Here is a 15,535-nt window from a genome sequence, read left to right as displayed (position 1 = left end):
GCAAATGACACCGTTACGCTAAAACCACCCAAAGATTCACCCGGGAGCATCATCACCCATTACAGCATCATCACCCATTGAAGCATCATCACCCATTACAGCATCATCACCCATTACAGCATCATCACCCATTACAGCATCATCACCCATTACAGCATCATCACCCATTAAAGCATCATCACCCATTACAGCATCATCACCCATTAAAGCGCGACAACGCACCGCACGTAAGCAGAGGATAATTCAAATTTAAAATGGACAGCGCGGGTGTTTCCCACCCACGCGGTTTGTATTTGCGTCCAAGTGTGATTTTGGGACACAGCGGGGGAGACGCAGGCACTCACACACGCACAGGCCGTCGGGGTTTTTCCATATGGACGTCCATGTTTTCCTGTAATAGCTTTACACAGTACGCCGCGTACACAGTCTTCCGGATTTCCACCTCCACCACACCACCATCTCAATTTGACAAATAAAATAAAAAAATAAAAAAAAGGAACGCGCCAAGGAACACCGACACATCCGCCGCTTGTACATCACACGCCTTGTGGGAACACTTTCATTTTATTTTTATTTTTTTCTCCCCCCGCCCGCGCCCCCCCCCCCCCACCCCCCCGCCTCATTGCAGCAAATCGTCGGTTCCCATCATTTATAACCGTCCGGTGTTCTCCTGTCGAGGAACTTACCCCTCGGCTGCAGGTCCTCACCGCGCGTCACTGCGATGCAACTTCCCATTTGTCGTCCCATGTCATTGTGGATTTAATCAAATGAGCTGATTTGTGGAAGTGCAAGAGTCAATAAAATCATGTTTTATTGACTCTGCACTCTTTATTGACTCTTCAGGGTCAATAAACCTGCCGTGGAACGCACCTTCAGGGTGAGAACCTGCAGCAGAGTGGTAAGTTTCAGCAGGAAGGCGTTGGACAGTTATAACTGATGGAAACAAAACTTTTGCTAAAGGAATGGGGAACCCATTCTTTTAGGGATTATATGTTAACTCCAGTCTTTGTAGGTGATTCTATCATATATATCTATATCTATATCTATATTTATATCGAGAGACATATAATCTATATATAATTCACTATATCAGTAATATATCATTAAGGCCTTGGAATGAGAATCCTTTGACTCCAAACATTTCTGTACACACACACACACACACACACACACACACTTCATATATCATATATAACATATAGTTGATATCTAATTAAAAAAATTATACAATTAGAATTTTTTTTCAAGAAATTCCCTCCACTTCACGGTCCCTCCACTCCTCTACGGTGGCTCCCATGGGCCAAGGCCATGCCGTGCTACAGGGTCTGACCTCTGAGCTGCCGGACTCGAAAAACATAGAGGAATAGGACTGGATGAAATGTCAGAGCGGAGCAGGGGCGTCCTGGAAACCTCCTGGGCAGCGACCCAGTGTCAGCGGGACTCACCCTTTTCATCCGCCCCTCGCATTTCTGAGCGGCGAGCACGCGCTGAAACGCCGGCGTCGGCATTAAAAGGGTGCGCGACGGATATGAACGACTTACCGGGACGTAGTTTTTGATTGCATTCCTCTTTTCTGATCTTCAATTCCGAACCTGAAATAAAACCCGAACCCAGCCGCGTCGAGCGCCTCCCGACCTGTCATCACTGCTGACGAATGAGGAGTAATTTATTAAAAAGGAGAAGAAGAACAAAAACATACAACCGGTAACCAGATCCAGAACACCAGCGGCTAAATTCACGACGGATACGGCGGACGACGTGACGGATCGAATGGAGAAGCGTTTGGTTTTGGGATGTTTCGTGTGTTTTTCTATTTTTTACGTGTGGCCGGGTGATTACCCAGCGGAGGCATTTGGGACGAGCTGAGAAGCGCCGTGAAATTAGGTGTAAAGGACACACTTCGCATCCGTCTGCCCGCCCGCCTGTCCGCCTGCCTGCGTTTCCAGACGTAGTCAGTTCAGACCTCGGCGCCTCGCCGTATCGTGGAACGCGATTCGTGGAACGTGAGCGGATTCCCCAAATGGGTTTCGACTGGCGCTCGGCTCGGCGGGACAAAGTCTACGCGGCGTTCCAAGGTAAACAAGCTGTGAACCAACACGGTAAACCGCCCAAGGTCCGAAGATTCGGAATGTGGAGGCGACCCGAAGTGGCCCGACAGTAAAAATCACAATCGAGAAAATACACACACATGCACGCACGCACACACACACACGCACGCACGCACACACACTGCCTCGTGACCGCCTAATGATGTGGAGTTACTATACAGTAAAAAAAAAAGCAGGCATGCACACACACAGAATCAGACCCAGCAGACACACACACACACTGCCTCGTGACCGCCTAATGATGTGGAGTTACTATACAGTAAAAAAAAAAGCAGGCATGCACACACACAGAATCAGACCCAGCAGACACACACACACAAACAAACAAACACACACACACAGGTAACATGGCAACTGGGCAGCATAGATTAGGAAACCAGGCAGGCAACAGGAAAAATGGGGGAGAGAGAGAGAGACAGAGAGCGAGCGACAGAGAGACCCCGCCCCCCTCAGCTCCTGATGAGGGTGAGGAACTCGTCCCGTGTTTTGGGGTCCTCCCTGAAGACGCCCAGCATGGTGCTGGTCACCGTCTTGCTGTTCATCTTCTGGACGCCGCGCATCACCATGCACATGTGACTGGAGGGGGAGCGGGGGTGAGGGGTGAGGGGTGGGGGTGAGGGTGAGGGTGGGGGTCGGGGCAGATTTTAGATTTAGGATTCGGAACAGTGCGGTACATTTTCGATTTCATAGAATTCCCAACGATGACCGGAGAAGACCTACGTCGCCTCGATGACCACCCCGACCCCGGCGGGCTTCAGAGCCTCGGTGATGGCCACAGCGATCTGCTTGGTCAAACGCTCCTGGACTGTGGACAGACAGACAGACAGGCAGACAGACAGACAGACATGGGCGGAGGTGAAGAACCCAAAAACTGCACAAATGGAGAGGCAGCTTAGCTTGGAGGACAATTCCAGGCCGAATGTTGAGCTGGAACTGGACCTGGAACCTCCCGTGCATCGGGCTGCTGGACTCGCTGGCCTCGCAACCAAACGGGGGCTTTCCCGTTTTCAAATCTGTCACGCTCCTTATGCAATGTAGGTAATACAATCGAATTAAATGAAGGCGATGGCCGCATCTTTTAGTAGCAACGCATGTTTGCCAATTACTTCCCTTCCTCTTTTGTGGACATGCAGTATTAGTGGGAGCATTACACAATTGAAGATTGAAGAATTATTCCATCTGTTTGTTGTGAAGTTATGCACAGTCGCCTTGGTGTGAGCATTAGTGTGACAGTTGATTTATTTTGGACATTGGGACAAATTTAGTCTGAATCCTCCACTAAACCCGAGGAAAGAATTCTGGCAATTGACATTATGAATTCAACCAAATTATTTGGAAAGGGTTTTGCTGGGCGTTTCCTTTCCCATTTTTTACACGGGGAGATTTTGATGATGTTATTATTATATATTTTTTTAATTATTAGATTATTACCTTGTAGTCGCCGGCTGTAAATCTCAACGATCCTGAGGGAGAGAGAGAGAGATGAACACAGCGTTAGTCACATCCGGGAGGAAATGAATTATGATTCTACCGACAGAGACGACGGATCACAGGCGACAAGCTCATTTCGGGGCGGTCTGGTTGGAGCAAATACCTTAAAATGTTTAATGCGGGAGGCAATATGTTGATTGAACATGACCAGAATATGTTAAAATGTAATGAATAATAAAGGTACTTGATTTTGATTTTCCAAATCCCCTGTTATGTATAGCATATCTAAATATGATCAGATGTAACTAGACAAATAATAAAGGTGTCTTGAATATATTTTTCCCAAATCCCCCGCAGGCGGCTGCCGTGCCTCCCTGCTCCTCCATCGCCGCCGCCGCAGCCGCCGCTTTGAATATCACTGTTCTCAGTTTGTCTGTCGAAAAATCACCAATCCTCTCCTCTGACCTGAGCACGGGCAGGTCCGACCCCACGGGGTCGAGGAAATGTGCTCCGCGAAATGTCACGGAACCAAGAAAACGAACTGAAAACGCACGAAGTCTACATCAAAGACAATAGGTTTGTTTTGAAGAAATACATTTAAATTCTGAGCCTCCTGAGTGCTCTGATAAGGAAAGTCCTTTAATGTGTGTGTGTGTGTGTGTGTGTGTGTGTGTGTGTGTGTGTGTGTGTGTGTGTGTGTTTAAAGTTTTGTTTTGTATTATTTGATCCAGATCGTTATAAAGGAGCGGCGCTCCTGCTTCTGGCGGCGCAGGGCGGGGTCATGTGACGTGAAGGAGAGCGTGCGTTCCACTGTTTGGAGTGTGTGTGTGTGTGTGTACAGTCAGTACTGGGTTAGTATTAGTTGTGAAAGTGATTAGCCCAAGGTATTGGGGTCAGTGAGATCAGATTCTTCAAAGCTACACACACACATGCGCGCATGCACGCACGCACGCACACAGACCTTAATCAGCTTAAACACACACCTGCTCATACACTCACATCTAAGTTACCCACTTACACACAGCCCTGGGATAAAACAAACTTATGCATGCAGTGTGCAGTGCACACACACACACACACACACACACACACACACAGACAGACAGACACACACAGACAGACGGACGGACGGACGGACAGACGCACACACACACACACGCACACACACACAAACACACACAGACGGACAGACACACACACACACACACACAAACAGACACTAACACACACACACACACACACACACACTAACACACACTAACACACACACACACACAGACAGACGGACAGACACACACACACACACACACACACACACACACACACACACTCCCTAGATGAACACTACCATCCCGCGCCGCTCCCCCCATCCCACCCCCATTTGGAAACCAAAACAACTTTCCCTGATCATTTAAGTTCAGGATCAGCGGGTGTTTAAAAACGTGGACTCCAGACCTTGCCCCGTCCTGGAGGAATATTTTAGATTTTTGCACAAAATGCCTAAAATCCACATTAGACAGCTGGTGTCAGGTCCTCCTTACCTGGCCAGTTTGCTGAGGCCCAGAACCCTCTTGTTGGGGAGGTAGCCAATGTGAACCTGGAAACACACAGCGGACAAACACCAGGCTCAGAGAAACCGGAGAAACACAAATGCAATTAGACTTTAGGACATAAACCGAGGCAGTCAGAGTTAACTGTTTCAGTGCCGGTCCCCCGCGGGGCAGAGCCTTTCTCCCGGCCCAGTGTGAGGCAGGGAGACCGTACATCAAGAGGGTCACAAAGCATTCACCCCAATTTCCAGCTCTCCATCAGCCCTGACCCCAAGAGAGGAAGCCAAAACACCCGGAGGAATCCCCCGGCAAGACTGGGAGAACGAGCCAACGTCACGCAGACGTCACGCAGACGTCGCGCAGAAGCCAAGGTTCGAAGCCCACGGAGCTCAAATAAGCTCCTCATCCCTTAACGCCCAACGCCAGATTAAGGAATCATAAACTGAAAATATGACGTCAAACTGTGAAATCAAATGTGTGTGAGAGATGTAAATACATGTGAAGCACACAGCGGCAGAAACGCACGACTGCGCCTCCTACTCCGGTGCCTCCGTCACAAAACCAACTGTTGAATGACGCAGTGAGTGTTTTCGATCGGTGGGCTCTCCCTTCTGTGGCTGACGTGGTGAAGGCGTCGTCGTCGTCGGAGGAATGAACGCCGTGAAAGGGAAAATCCTCCCACCCCCAAATGTATTCAAATCGAGACCATTCTGCGTTCATATGAGCTCTCAGGGAAGGGTCAATGACGGGTCGCGCTCTCTCTCTCTGTCTCTCGGCCCTGCTGGACGACTCTCTGCTGCATGTCAGGGGCAGCGGGCGGAGCAGGAAGATGGATGGAGGGAGGATCAGTTAACCAGATGAGAGGTTGGATAACAGCCCGACCACGCATGCATGCACGCAGGCGCACACGCACACACACACACACACACACACAAGCCGACGCATAGCATGTCATTCTGGAAGAACAGGAAAGAATAAGAAATACGTTTGGCAATTAATATGATGGATTCAATCAAATTATTTTAAAATAGAGGTATAGCATGTAATTGTGGTTGTGTCTATGTGTGCGTGTGTGTGTGTGTGTGTGTGTGTGTGTGCGCGTGTGCATGTGCATGTGTGTGTGTGCGTGTGCTTTGCCTGAGCGTGCGTGGTTCCCGACTTTAATCGTGGCCCATTTGCACTGTGAAAAGGATCAGCTGTCAGCCTCTATTGTCTTAAATGGCATATACCTGCAGGCGCAGATGGTAGATAAGGAAAACAGGAGCTGAGGAAAAAAAATTAAAAATGTCTTTGCAAAAGGGTTGTAATGTCAAAGCTGCAGGAGGCAACCAAGCAGCGAGGCCTGGTCACAGACCTGCAGGTAAAACAACATAATCTGATTTAACCCATGCTGTTTTCCGATCCACGTTAATCCAAGGGAGACCGTTGTAAAAAAAAAAAAAAAAAAAAAAAAAAAAAAAAAAAAGAAGAGAAAACGTTGATTACCCTTCCCTGGGAGAATTTATTTGTATTTTTTTTTAATAATTAAGGATAAATGCATTTTTATTGAAAATCTATCAAGATTTTTAGGATTAATTTCATATATTCGTACCTTTTTTTATTATTATTATTTTTGACATGCATTTCTTATTCGTCATTATTTTGTTTTGTTCTGCATTTTTCAAGATACGATGAGAGGTTGGTTTCTGTTTTCTATTTATGAATAATACTTTTTGAGCAGCCTTTGAGTACAATTCACAAAAAAACTGACATTTTTCAAAAAGAGTCTAAATAATGAAATGGTTAAAGGTTTATGGGACATTGAGGCTGTTTATATGGCAAGGTAACAAACACTAACGTTGAAATAAGACACAATAAAGAGTAATGTAAAAATATTAATAAAAATTAAAAAAAAATAATAATACGTACAAAAAATGTGTGTCATCATTTCATTTTGGCGATGTAAAGTTAAGAGGTTGAAAAATGAAGATTTGGGAAAAAAGTTTTAGGACTGCCCGTCTCTGCCACAGCCTTTTAGGAGCATTTTTGTCCCCTAATGAGGTGGGGGTGGGATGGGGGGAGCGGCGCGGGATGGTAGTGTTCATCTAGGGAGTGTGTGTGTGTGTGTGTGTGTGTGTGTGTGTGTGTGTGTGTGTGTGTGTGTGTGCGTGCGTGCCTGCGTGCGCCTCTCACCCTGCCAAAGATGGGGACCAGGTGATGCTCGCACATGGAGAACATGTCGATGTCTTTGACGATCACCATCTCGTCGTGGTCCTCGTCGAAGATGGCGTCGTTCAGGACGTCTGCGGAGGAGCGGGAAGCAGAGATTTGTCTTTCTTATTAAATAGAACGCGTTCCCCCATCGCGTCCGTCCATCGCAGTGATTTCCTTTCACCGCAGGGTGGTCGCGCCGCCGCGTACGACCTCCTGCTCTCAAGTCCCGAAATGATTCAACGGATCTTCCCGTAATTGTTTTAGGGAAGGACAGGCGTCCAGATCGAGGTAATCACTGGTCGCCCCTAAAGCGCTCGACCGGCTCCGTATCTGCCGTCTTTCTAGGTAAACACCAGGCTCTAATTATAGAGCTCCCATATGCTCTTCCTGTAGCAGCTTTATTGCATTTTTTTTTTTAGGTGTGTGTGTGTGTGTGTGTGTGTGTGTGTGTGTGTGTGTGTGTGTGTGTGTGTGTGTGTGTGTGTGCCGTGGGCCGTGGTCTGATACGGTGCAACTAATAAACTGTGCGTTATCTGTTTGTGGCGATGTGCCCGCCTCTCTCCCCTCGTCAGACCTTTTTAATTTCCTGACTGGCTATCTGCTTGTGGAAGAAGAGGAGGGAAAGGTGTGTGAGGGGGACGGCGGGGCCAAGAATGCTGCAGTTGCACGCACGCACGCACGCACACACACACACACATACACACACACACACGCAAACACATGCACACACACATACAGACACACACACACAGACACACACACACACACACTCTTCTGGTGATTTTTGTATGTGTGTGAAGGTCTATCTTACATTGGGCCTTTATGGGACTAAACCGCCACAACTATGAGTATCAGGACTTTTTCTATGTTCCGAGCACATCTAGTTATGACCGCTACATCTCCTCTGAAAAGTCAAAGAAAAAGCCTTCGATCCCAATCCCGCGAAGCCTCCGTCAAGATCTGATCTAATGAGGTCGCGAGGCAAAAAAAAAAAAAAATTTTAAATGCCTTCCGGCAAAAAGTTTTGAGGTGATGGAGGGCGTCGGATTGAACTGCACAAAAGTTTCGGAAGAACAGTAACTTCCCCCAGGCATCAATATGGCTGAACGTCCGCGGTGTCTTCCCAGTGGGAGTGGGAGCGGGTTCAATCTGTGGCTGAGCAGCGAGTTCTGGGGTCACGCTCCAGCACACGTGGAGCACAAATGGGGCAGAAAATGTCAGTGTCGGTGGGCCGGGGTTTACAGCATGTTGTATTCTGTGCTTCTGTTTGCACTGTTAATTATCCTGCATGCATTTGAACTCATATTATTATTTTTTTTTCTCCGTGTGTTTTTGGGGCGGGGCTACCGGTTTCACTCATGTCTCAGGTGGTCGAGCGTCTTGCTTGCCGCTGGGCGGGCGGGGCCGCTCGGTGTGAAAGGGGTGGCGGCCACCGGTTCTGATGGCATTAGAAACGTAAAAAAAAATTGTCAAATTGTTTTATCGTGTCAAATCCTTTATTGTTTTTGGTGGTTTTTCAGTGAACTCGCTCACCGGGGCTGAGTGCTCTTGGGGCATCCGCCATGGATCTCCGCCCACTCCCTTCTGCTTTCCCGCCAGGGGCTCCCCCATCACCTTTGGTTCGTCAGGCGTGGGGCTCCTCCGGCGGGTCTGCGGTCTTCCAGGCTTCCTCCTTCCGTGCGGGTTGTAGTCTGGAGGTTGTCCTGTGATGTCGGTTCGTTCCTTTCTGAGTGTATGATCCATCCAATCCACCTCCACCTCCTTCTTCTGATCCGATGGTTGATGTCCTCCAGGTTTGTGCTGTGAATCCTCCCATGTTGACTTCGTCATGCCATGTCACCTAACCACCATGTCATTTCAGATCCTGGCACTCCCTTTTCCTTTACTGTCACTCTCTTCCCTTCACCTGGTTACAGCCAGAAAAACAGGGGGCCAAGACGGTTTTGACCCCTGCCTGTTTTTTTGGGATAAACCTTGTGGACTTTGACTCCTTACCTGATTGTTTTCGCGCTCATGGGCCCACACCCGTTCCGAGTCAGTGAGCGTTACAGACTGTTTGTTCATTAAGACTTGGACTTTATAGAAGACTGTTTTTGTATTTTTTCAGGTTTTACACAGCCGTTCATTAGAACACTTGAAGTAAAATTTTGAATTTTTGCCTTTTCAGAGAGGTGGGAAAGGAGCCGTACCGGTGGGAGTGTTCTGAGGATGTGCCTTGCTTTGCTGTGTAATCGGTGCTGATGCTGCTCCCCAGGAGGACCAACCCAGTCACCGTTCTGGACCTCCACCAGGCTGCAGCTTTTTCCGGCAGCAGACAGCGCCGCTCCGCACCTGCGTGCGGAGGTGGCTTGTGTGTGACGTGTGTGGGCATTGTGTTCTGCGTTGTGTGAGTTCTGCGGCTGCAGGACATTGGGCTCAGAGCGTTTTGTGGAACTGTGGAACCTTTCAGCTGCTCAGAGGTGTTGTGGTGTGTCGAAGGACAGTGTTGACCCCCGACACACACACACACACACACACACACACACACACACACACAATACCTCAATATCTACTTCACATGCTCCCTTGAGCACCATCCAGATTTACTTTGTTCTGGATAATAGTGATGATGACGTGGGCATTCCCACCGTCTTCCCATTTTGTTGATTTAATCATGTTGTTTTGTCAATCTCGGGTGGTGGTGACACAGGGCTCGACATCAGCACCGGACCCGGCAGTATGTTTGCACCCTCCAGCTGATAAAGCCTTTAACTGGCCCGGTGTACCAGGAGAGTAGCAGAAATGTTCCAATGCTGTGCACCAGATTTCAGGTTAAACAGATGCCTGACAGTAGAGGCGGTGTGAAGAATAAGAGTGAAAAACCGATTCGAATTTCACGTAAAAGTACCACAAAGCAAATGAGCGCCATGGCGTTCAGATCCTCTCTGTTGTTTGGCCCGCCCTGCTAAGACACCACTAAAGGGCCAAATAAATAAAGCTTTCTGTTTTATTTTTTTGACAGATGTCTGCATTGTGTCCCAGCCATCCCAAACTAACGGCCCATGTCTATACTGTTCTATAATAATGGATCAGATTGAAACTCTGATACTGAAAGCTGCTGTGGCAGCTCCGTCTTCCACACGCCGCCCGAGCGTCGCTTTCAGGACCCTCCGGCGGAGACACAGGCAGAGATGTTGCGAACACACCAGTTGTAGAGAAGGGCGAGAGGGAGGCACTCCCTGTGTGTGGGGATGGGTGATTGACCTGTTGCTGGTAGATTACTGACGAGCAACAGCCGTACAGCCACCCTGATCCCGGGGCCCAATTACTTGGACTCAAGACAGGTGTGGCTGCTTGGATCACACCACCCCCACACCGCACTTGCATTAAGCCAAACCCAAGGAAATGACGATTGAGGAAACTCCGTCTTTTGCCCCACCCTCCCTTGCTCTATTTTCCATGAAAAAGGGGGAATGGAGGTCAAGAAAGAGCAAAAAGCGCAGGGAGTGAAAGCAGGGGCGCCCGAATAGGGAGGATACCGGGATTTTTTTTGTCCCCCCACTTTCAGGTATTACAGTAATAAAACATCAGCCAAAGTGACGTAGTTAGCGGTGGTTGTTTGGGGCTTCAGCACCTTAACGTTATATGAATAGCCCCTGATCTAAAATAGCCCCGCAGGGCTGGCTCTGCGACGAAAACGCTCCCTCTCCGGCAGTACCAACTCTGCCCCCAGTGGGCGATCAAACGCCCCCTGCGTGTCCCCCCACTACATGGTACAATCCGGCGCCCATGAGTGAAAGAGATTAATCAATTGGGGAAAACTTGCACGAGTGAAATCAGGTGTAATAGTCTGTCGCGTCTAGCTCTGTTTGGTGTATTAGACGCTAGATCCTCTTCACCGGCCACTCGGTGACTCGCACACAAACTCTCCGCAATTTCGAGTTAAACAGTGAGCCTTAGCATCGATTTCTGAGGGTGCACCACGGTCCATCTCTGACGGATCTAAAAGCTTCCCAAAAACACACAGATTGATGTAGCTGGCGGTGCTGCACCGGCGGTGGGAAAGGGCTTTCGGTCCATCCCTCCCTCACGAGAAGTTTTGAACCACAAGGACATTTGTGGTCTGGCTGGGAAGGTAACGATGTAGGACCTTCTGCTTGTGTTCACAAGGGTTGGTACACCTTGCGTGCTCCAATTTGCACCTAAAATCACGGCTATTGTCTCTTATTTGGATTTCTCACATCAGTGATTTTGCCGCTGCCCAATTACAAGCAAATTGATGCTACTTACATTTTGACCAAGCCATCCCAATGTTATCTCCAGGTTTGAGTGTGTGTCTGTGTGAGTGTCTGTGTGTGTGTTTAAATTATGTTCAATAAACAACCGATGGAAAACCGGGCTTCCGGCTTGTGTGTCCAGGCATAATACAACAGCTGCTCCACGCATGGCAGCCGTCAGCGGCCCGCACCTCGGCAAACACCCCGTCGCGCGTGCACACTCGCGGGGCGGGGCGAGCGCGTACAGTAGACCGCGGGGTCGCCACGACGCCGGCAGCCTCGCATGAGCGATCCCGGCAACAGCAAAACTGACGGATCAGATGTGATGTTTCCCGTCCGCCTGCTTGTCGACCCACTGCACATCTCGCAGCACTGATCCGCGCTAAACCCGCCACACCCGGCTTCCCCTCCGGGCGGGGAGCGGTCGGTGATGATGGCCTCCCTGGGCTCTGGTCTCTCTCTGAGACCCTATAGGTGAAGGCCGTTAAGTGAACCTTAATGAGATAAATGGTGGCTAATGAGGGCTGCACCTGTGTGGAGGCTGTGGGCAAAGGGGACAGAGATGGTGAGGGGTTGGACAGAGAGAGAGAGAGAGAGAGAGAGAGAGAGAGAGAGAGAGAGAGAGAGAGAGAGAAAAGGAAGCTGATGACACATGTTACTCACCGCCAGCTCCTACACCGAACCACAACAAGCTCCTGGAGTGTGTGGGCGGGTGTGGACGGATACCACAACAGAAGGCAACAATTTTGGATGAATGGACGTGAGAATAAACAGGTGGAGGGAGAAAAACATCTAACCGAAAGTCCAGTGGAAAACTCCCCCATCCGATAGATAAATAACAAACCATCTAATCAGTATAAGCGATGGAGAGGAGGTGCTCCATCAGAACGTCAGCAGCAGGCTGTTCAGGGAGGGCGTCGTCGGAAGCCACAACCCCCCGGGCATCTACTCATGAGTCACTCACGTGCACTTCCTCCGTCCACATCCACTCCCTCCGCCTCCACCGTCATAATCCCCCCCAAAACGCCGTGCAATGCACGACCACCACCACGTCTTAATTTCACCTTGTTGTGGCCTGTCGGTCATGTGCCCGTGCACGAGTGCGCAGAGCCGACGCAGATTAAGCAGAACAAGGGAGAACTGGGAGTCGGCAACTGGCTCTGAGTGGAGAAGCCGGGACTTCTGACACACTCGTGCACCCGCCCGCGCTCACACACACACACACACACACACACACACACACAAAGTCCAAAGTATACCGTTCCCTGCTTGTTGCTTTGTCGAGCTACATTGAACCCTTTTTTTTTTTTTTCTTTCTCAGAAGGGGCGGTTCTACAGACGGCCAATCGGCACAGGAGGGCGACTGCTGTGAGTGGAGAACAGCAATATGTGCTTTTTAGCACATATTGCATATTTTTTGCACTCATAAATAGCCACACACACACACGCACACATTGTGACGTGTTTCCGTGGCATACGCAGGCGGCGCAATTTTCTATATTTCTTTTTCATATTTAATTTATTCGATTGTTGTTCCATAACAGGAGTTTGGGGGTTCGGTTTGTGTTGTTGTCTCACGCAGTCACGCTGCTGATCTATCGTATTCAAGTTTGTTCCAATCAAGTTCATGTATCCAAGGAACCCCACCGCTCCCTTTCTGGTTTTGTTGCATAGTTTGCTGTAACTGCAACACATTCCTTTGAAGAAACACAGTTTCCCTGCACACAACCCCCCCCCAACCCAACAAACTACCTCCAGATGGATTTAAAAGAGGTGGGGGGGGGGGGTAAGGGGAGAGTGTAGAGAGAGAGAGAGAGAGAGAGAGAGAGAGAGAGAGAGGGAGAGAGAGATCAGAGATCAACAAGCCATTAGTGTGGAGAAACCGGCCCAGATGCACCCAGTGACACCCAGAACCCGGGGCCGGCAAGGCGTCTTCCCGAACAGCCCCCGTGTGGTTGGAGGCCCCAGACTCTGACACAGACCCCACAAACCTCGATGGAGAGCATTGTTATATTGAGCATTGCTATAACGGCTCCAAAAAATAATAATAATAATATAAACAGAACTATGCTCTCACACGGCTCTGTCCTCTCCAGTATAGTTATTACATAATCATCTGATTTCCATATTTGAGATATTTCAAAAAATTGTTAACATTCCACATGTTAGAAATGTTGCAACATATATATAATATATAATAATAATAATAATAGCATGTGAATGAGATATACTGTATTTCCAATAGATGTCACTTGTGCAACAGGTAGATATGTATTATTACACTATTATAAGCTTATTTCTGGTGACAGTGGCATAAAATGGACAAAAAAAAGACAATTAAATCGTCAATCGCGATTATTTGTACAACAATTAATGGTCAACTAATATTTCCTGACGGTGACGGCTGCACTACAGCCAATCCCTGCACTTTGACCTGTGTATAATTGTTGTTTTCTTTCTTTTATGCGTGGTCCTACGGGGGTTCCAATGCATCTTGTGTTGCTTGGTTCGACTGTGATTTGTGACAAGGCAAATTCCAATTTAGGTCTATTACAAATGGCAAAAACTAACCCAAGACCTTTGGAATTATCCACAAGTGGATTACATGTGATTATACTGTAAATTGTGGAGGACATTTTAGCCCCCTGACATTAACCTCCTGAATAGCTTAGTTTGGTTGCATCACATTTGGGAAGCCTAGGTTACCAATTAGGTGTGTCTAACATCAGGGAGTGAGTGAAGGTTGTTGACACATCATGCGTAAAATACCAAGTCTCTGCACGTCAGTCAGCTCTCCAGCCACCTGTGGAGTGTGGATCACCACCACATGTGCACCGGGGACCTCCACTCACCGATGATCTTCTCCTGGTAGCCCTTGGTGAAGAACTGCATGGCCGTGGCGGCTCTCCAGGGGGTCTTGAGCAGCCCCTGCCTCTGGGGGTCCTCCCCAAGCCCCCGGAGGATGGTCGTGTAGGCAGCGGCCAGTCCGGGCAGGCTGCTCTGGTTGTCCTCCAGGCTTCGGGTGCGCTCCTCCCTCCAGCTCTCCATGACCGCCGAGGTGGTCCGGGAGGCGGACTCCCCGACCCCGGCGGTCGGCGCCTGTGGCTGGGAGGCGGCAACAGGTCGGCCGGGCTTCTTCACCATCCCGTCGAACAGCCCGTTGAGCACCGCGTCCCCGGCCCCGGAGTCGTCCCGGTCCCGCGGCTGCTCCTTCTGGCCCAACTGGCTGGGTTTGGAGCGCTCCATCGGCCGTGCGTAAAAGCCTCGGTGCGGACAGGCGTGCGTGGCGCTGCGCCGGGTGCTTTCTGGCGCGGATCCGGGACCCGAACCTCCCCTGGGAGTGAAGTGGAGAGTGTGGACACGGAGGGAGACGCGTCCAGCAGCTTCAGCATCCCCCGCTTTATAAAGGCGCAGTAATCCCCGAGGCGCTGTCATTGGTCCGAAGGAGGGACGTCACGCTAAGAGGATGAGGAGCCGCACGCACATGGGAGATTCATGTTACATTCACTCAAAGTAATGACAATAATTTTGGCATAAATGTAGAACAATAAATAAATAGTATACTACATGAAAAAAATATGGTATAAAATATATATATAAAAAAAATAGAAAGTGTAAAATAGATTGTATTTATATTTCATACAAAGATATTTCTTCCTTTTATTCAAATTTTTTTCTACCAACAGCCTAACAGACTATAACTTAGTTCGACCCATCCGCTACCTGCTGTATACTGTACACATACCATTCATCATACACAGAAATATACAACCTATATTAATATTTATACTTACCAAGTCAGTGCTGGCATCCTCACTGCCACTTGGCCCATGTCACAGCCTTTTTGTGTTTGGTGCATTGGGCACACTTTGTATACTCTATATAAATAGAATTTTTTTCTGTTTTGAAGACTGTTAAGCAACATTTTTTTCATGTCAATCATCCATCTGCACTACAATGCACCAACTGTCACCAAGGCAAAAACCCTTGTACTGTA

The 15,535-nt window shown here is 48.8% G+C and overlaps 1 protein-coding gene across 1 annotated transcript; it reads right to left on the bottom strand.

The window, feature by feature from the left end:
• Positions 1-2,557: 2,557 nt before the first annotated feature.
• On the bottom strand, positions 2,558-14,973 carry gch1 (GTP cyclohydrolase 1; the record flags this gene model as incomplete). The annotated part of the gene is made up of 6 exons (XM_079997967.1): positions 2,558-2,684; positions 2,829-2,913; positions 3,540-3,571; positions 5,081-5,136; positions 7,262-7,371; positions 14,391-14,973. The coding sequence occupies 6 exons, from the start codon at positions 14,971-14,973 to the stop codon at positions 2,558-2,560; spliced, it is 993 nt and encodes a 330-aa protein (XP_079854093.1).
• Between the last annotated feature and the right edge of the window lie 562 nt (positions 14,974-15,535).

The sequence above is a fragment of the Zeus faber genome (assembly GCF_960531495.2).
Source record: "Zeus faber genome assembly, chromosome: 3".
NCBI classification, from domain to species: Eukaryota; Metazoa; Chordata; class Actinopteri; order Zeiformes; family Zeidae; genus Zeus; species Zeus faber.
This window is presented reverse-complemented; position numbering and strand designations above follow the sequence as displayed.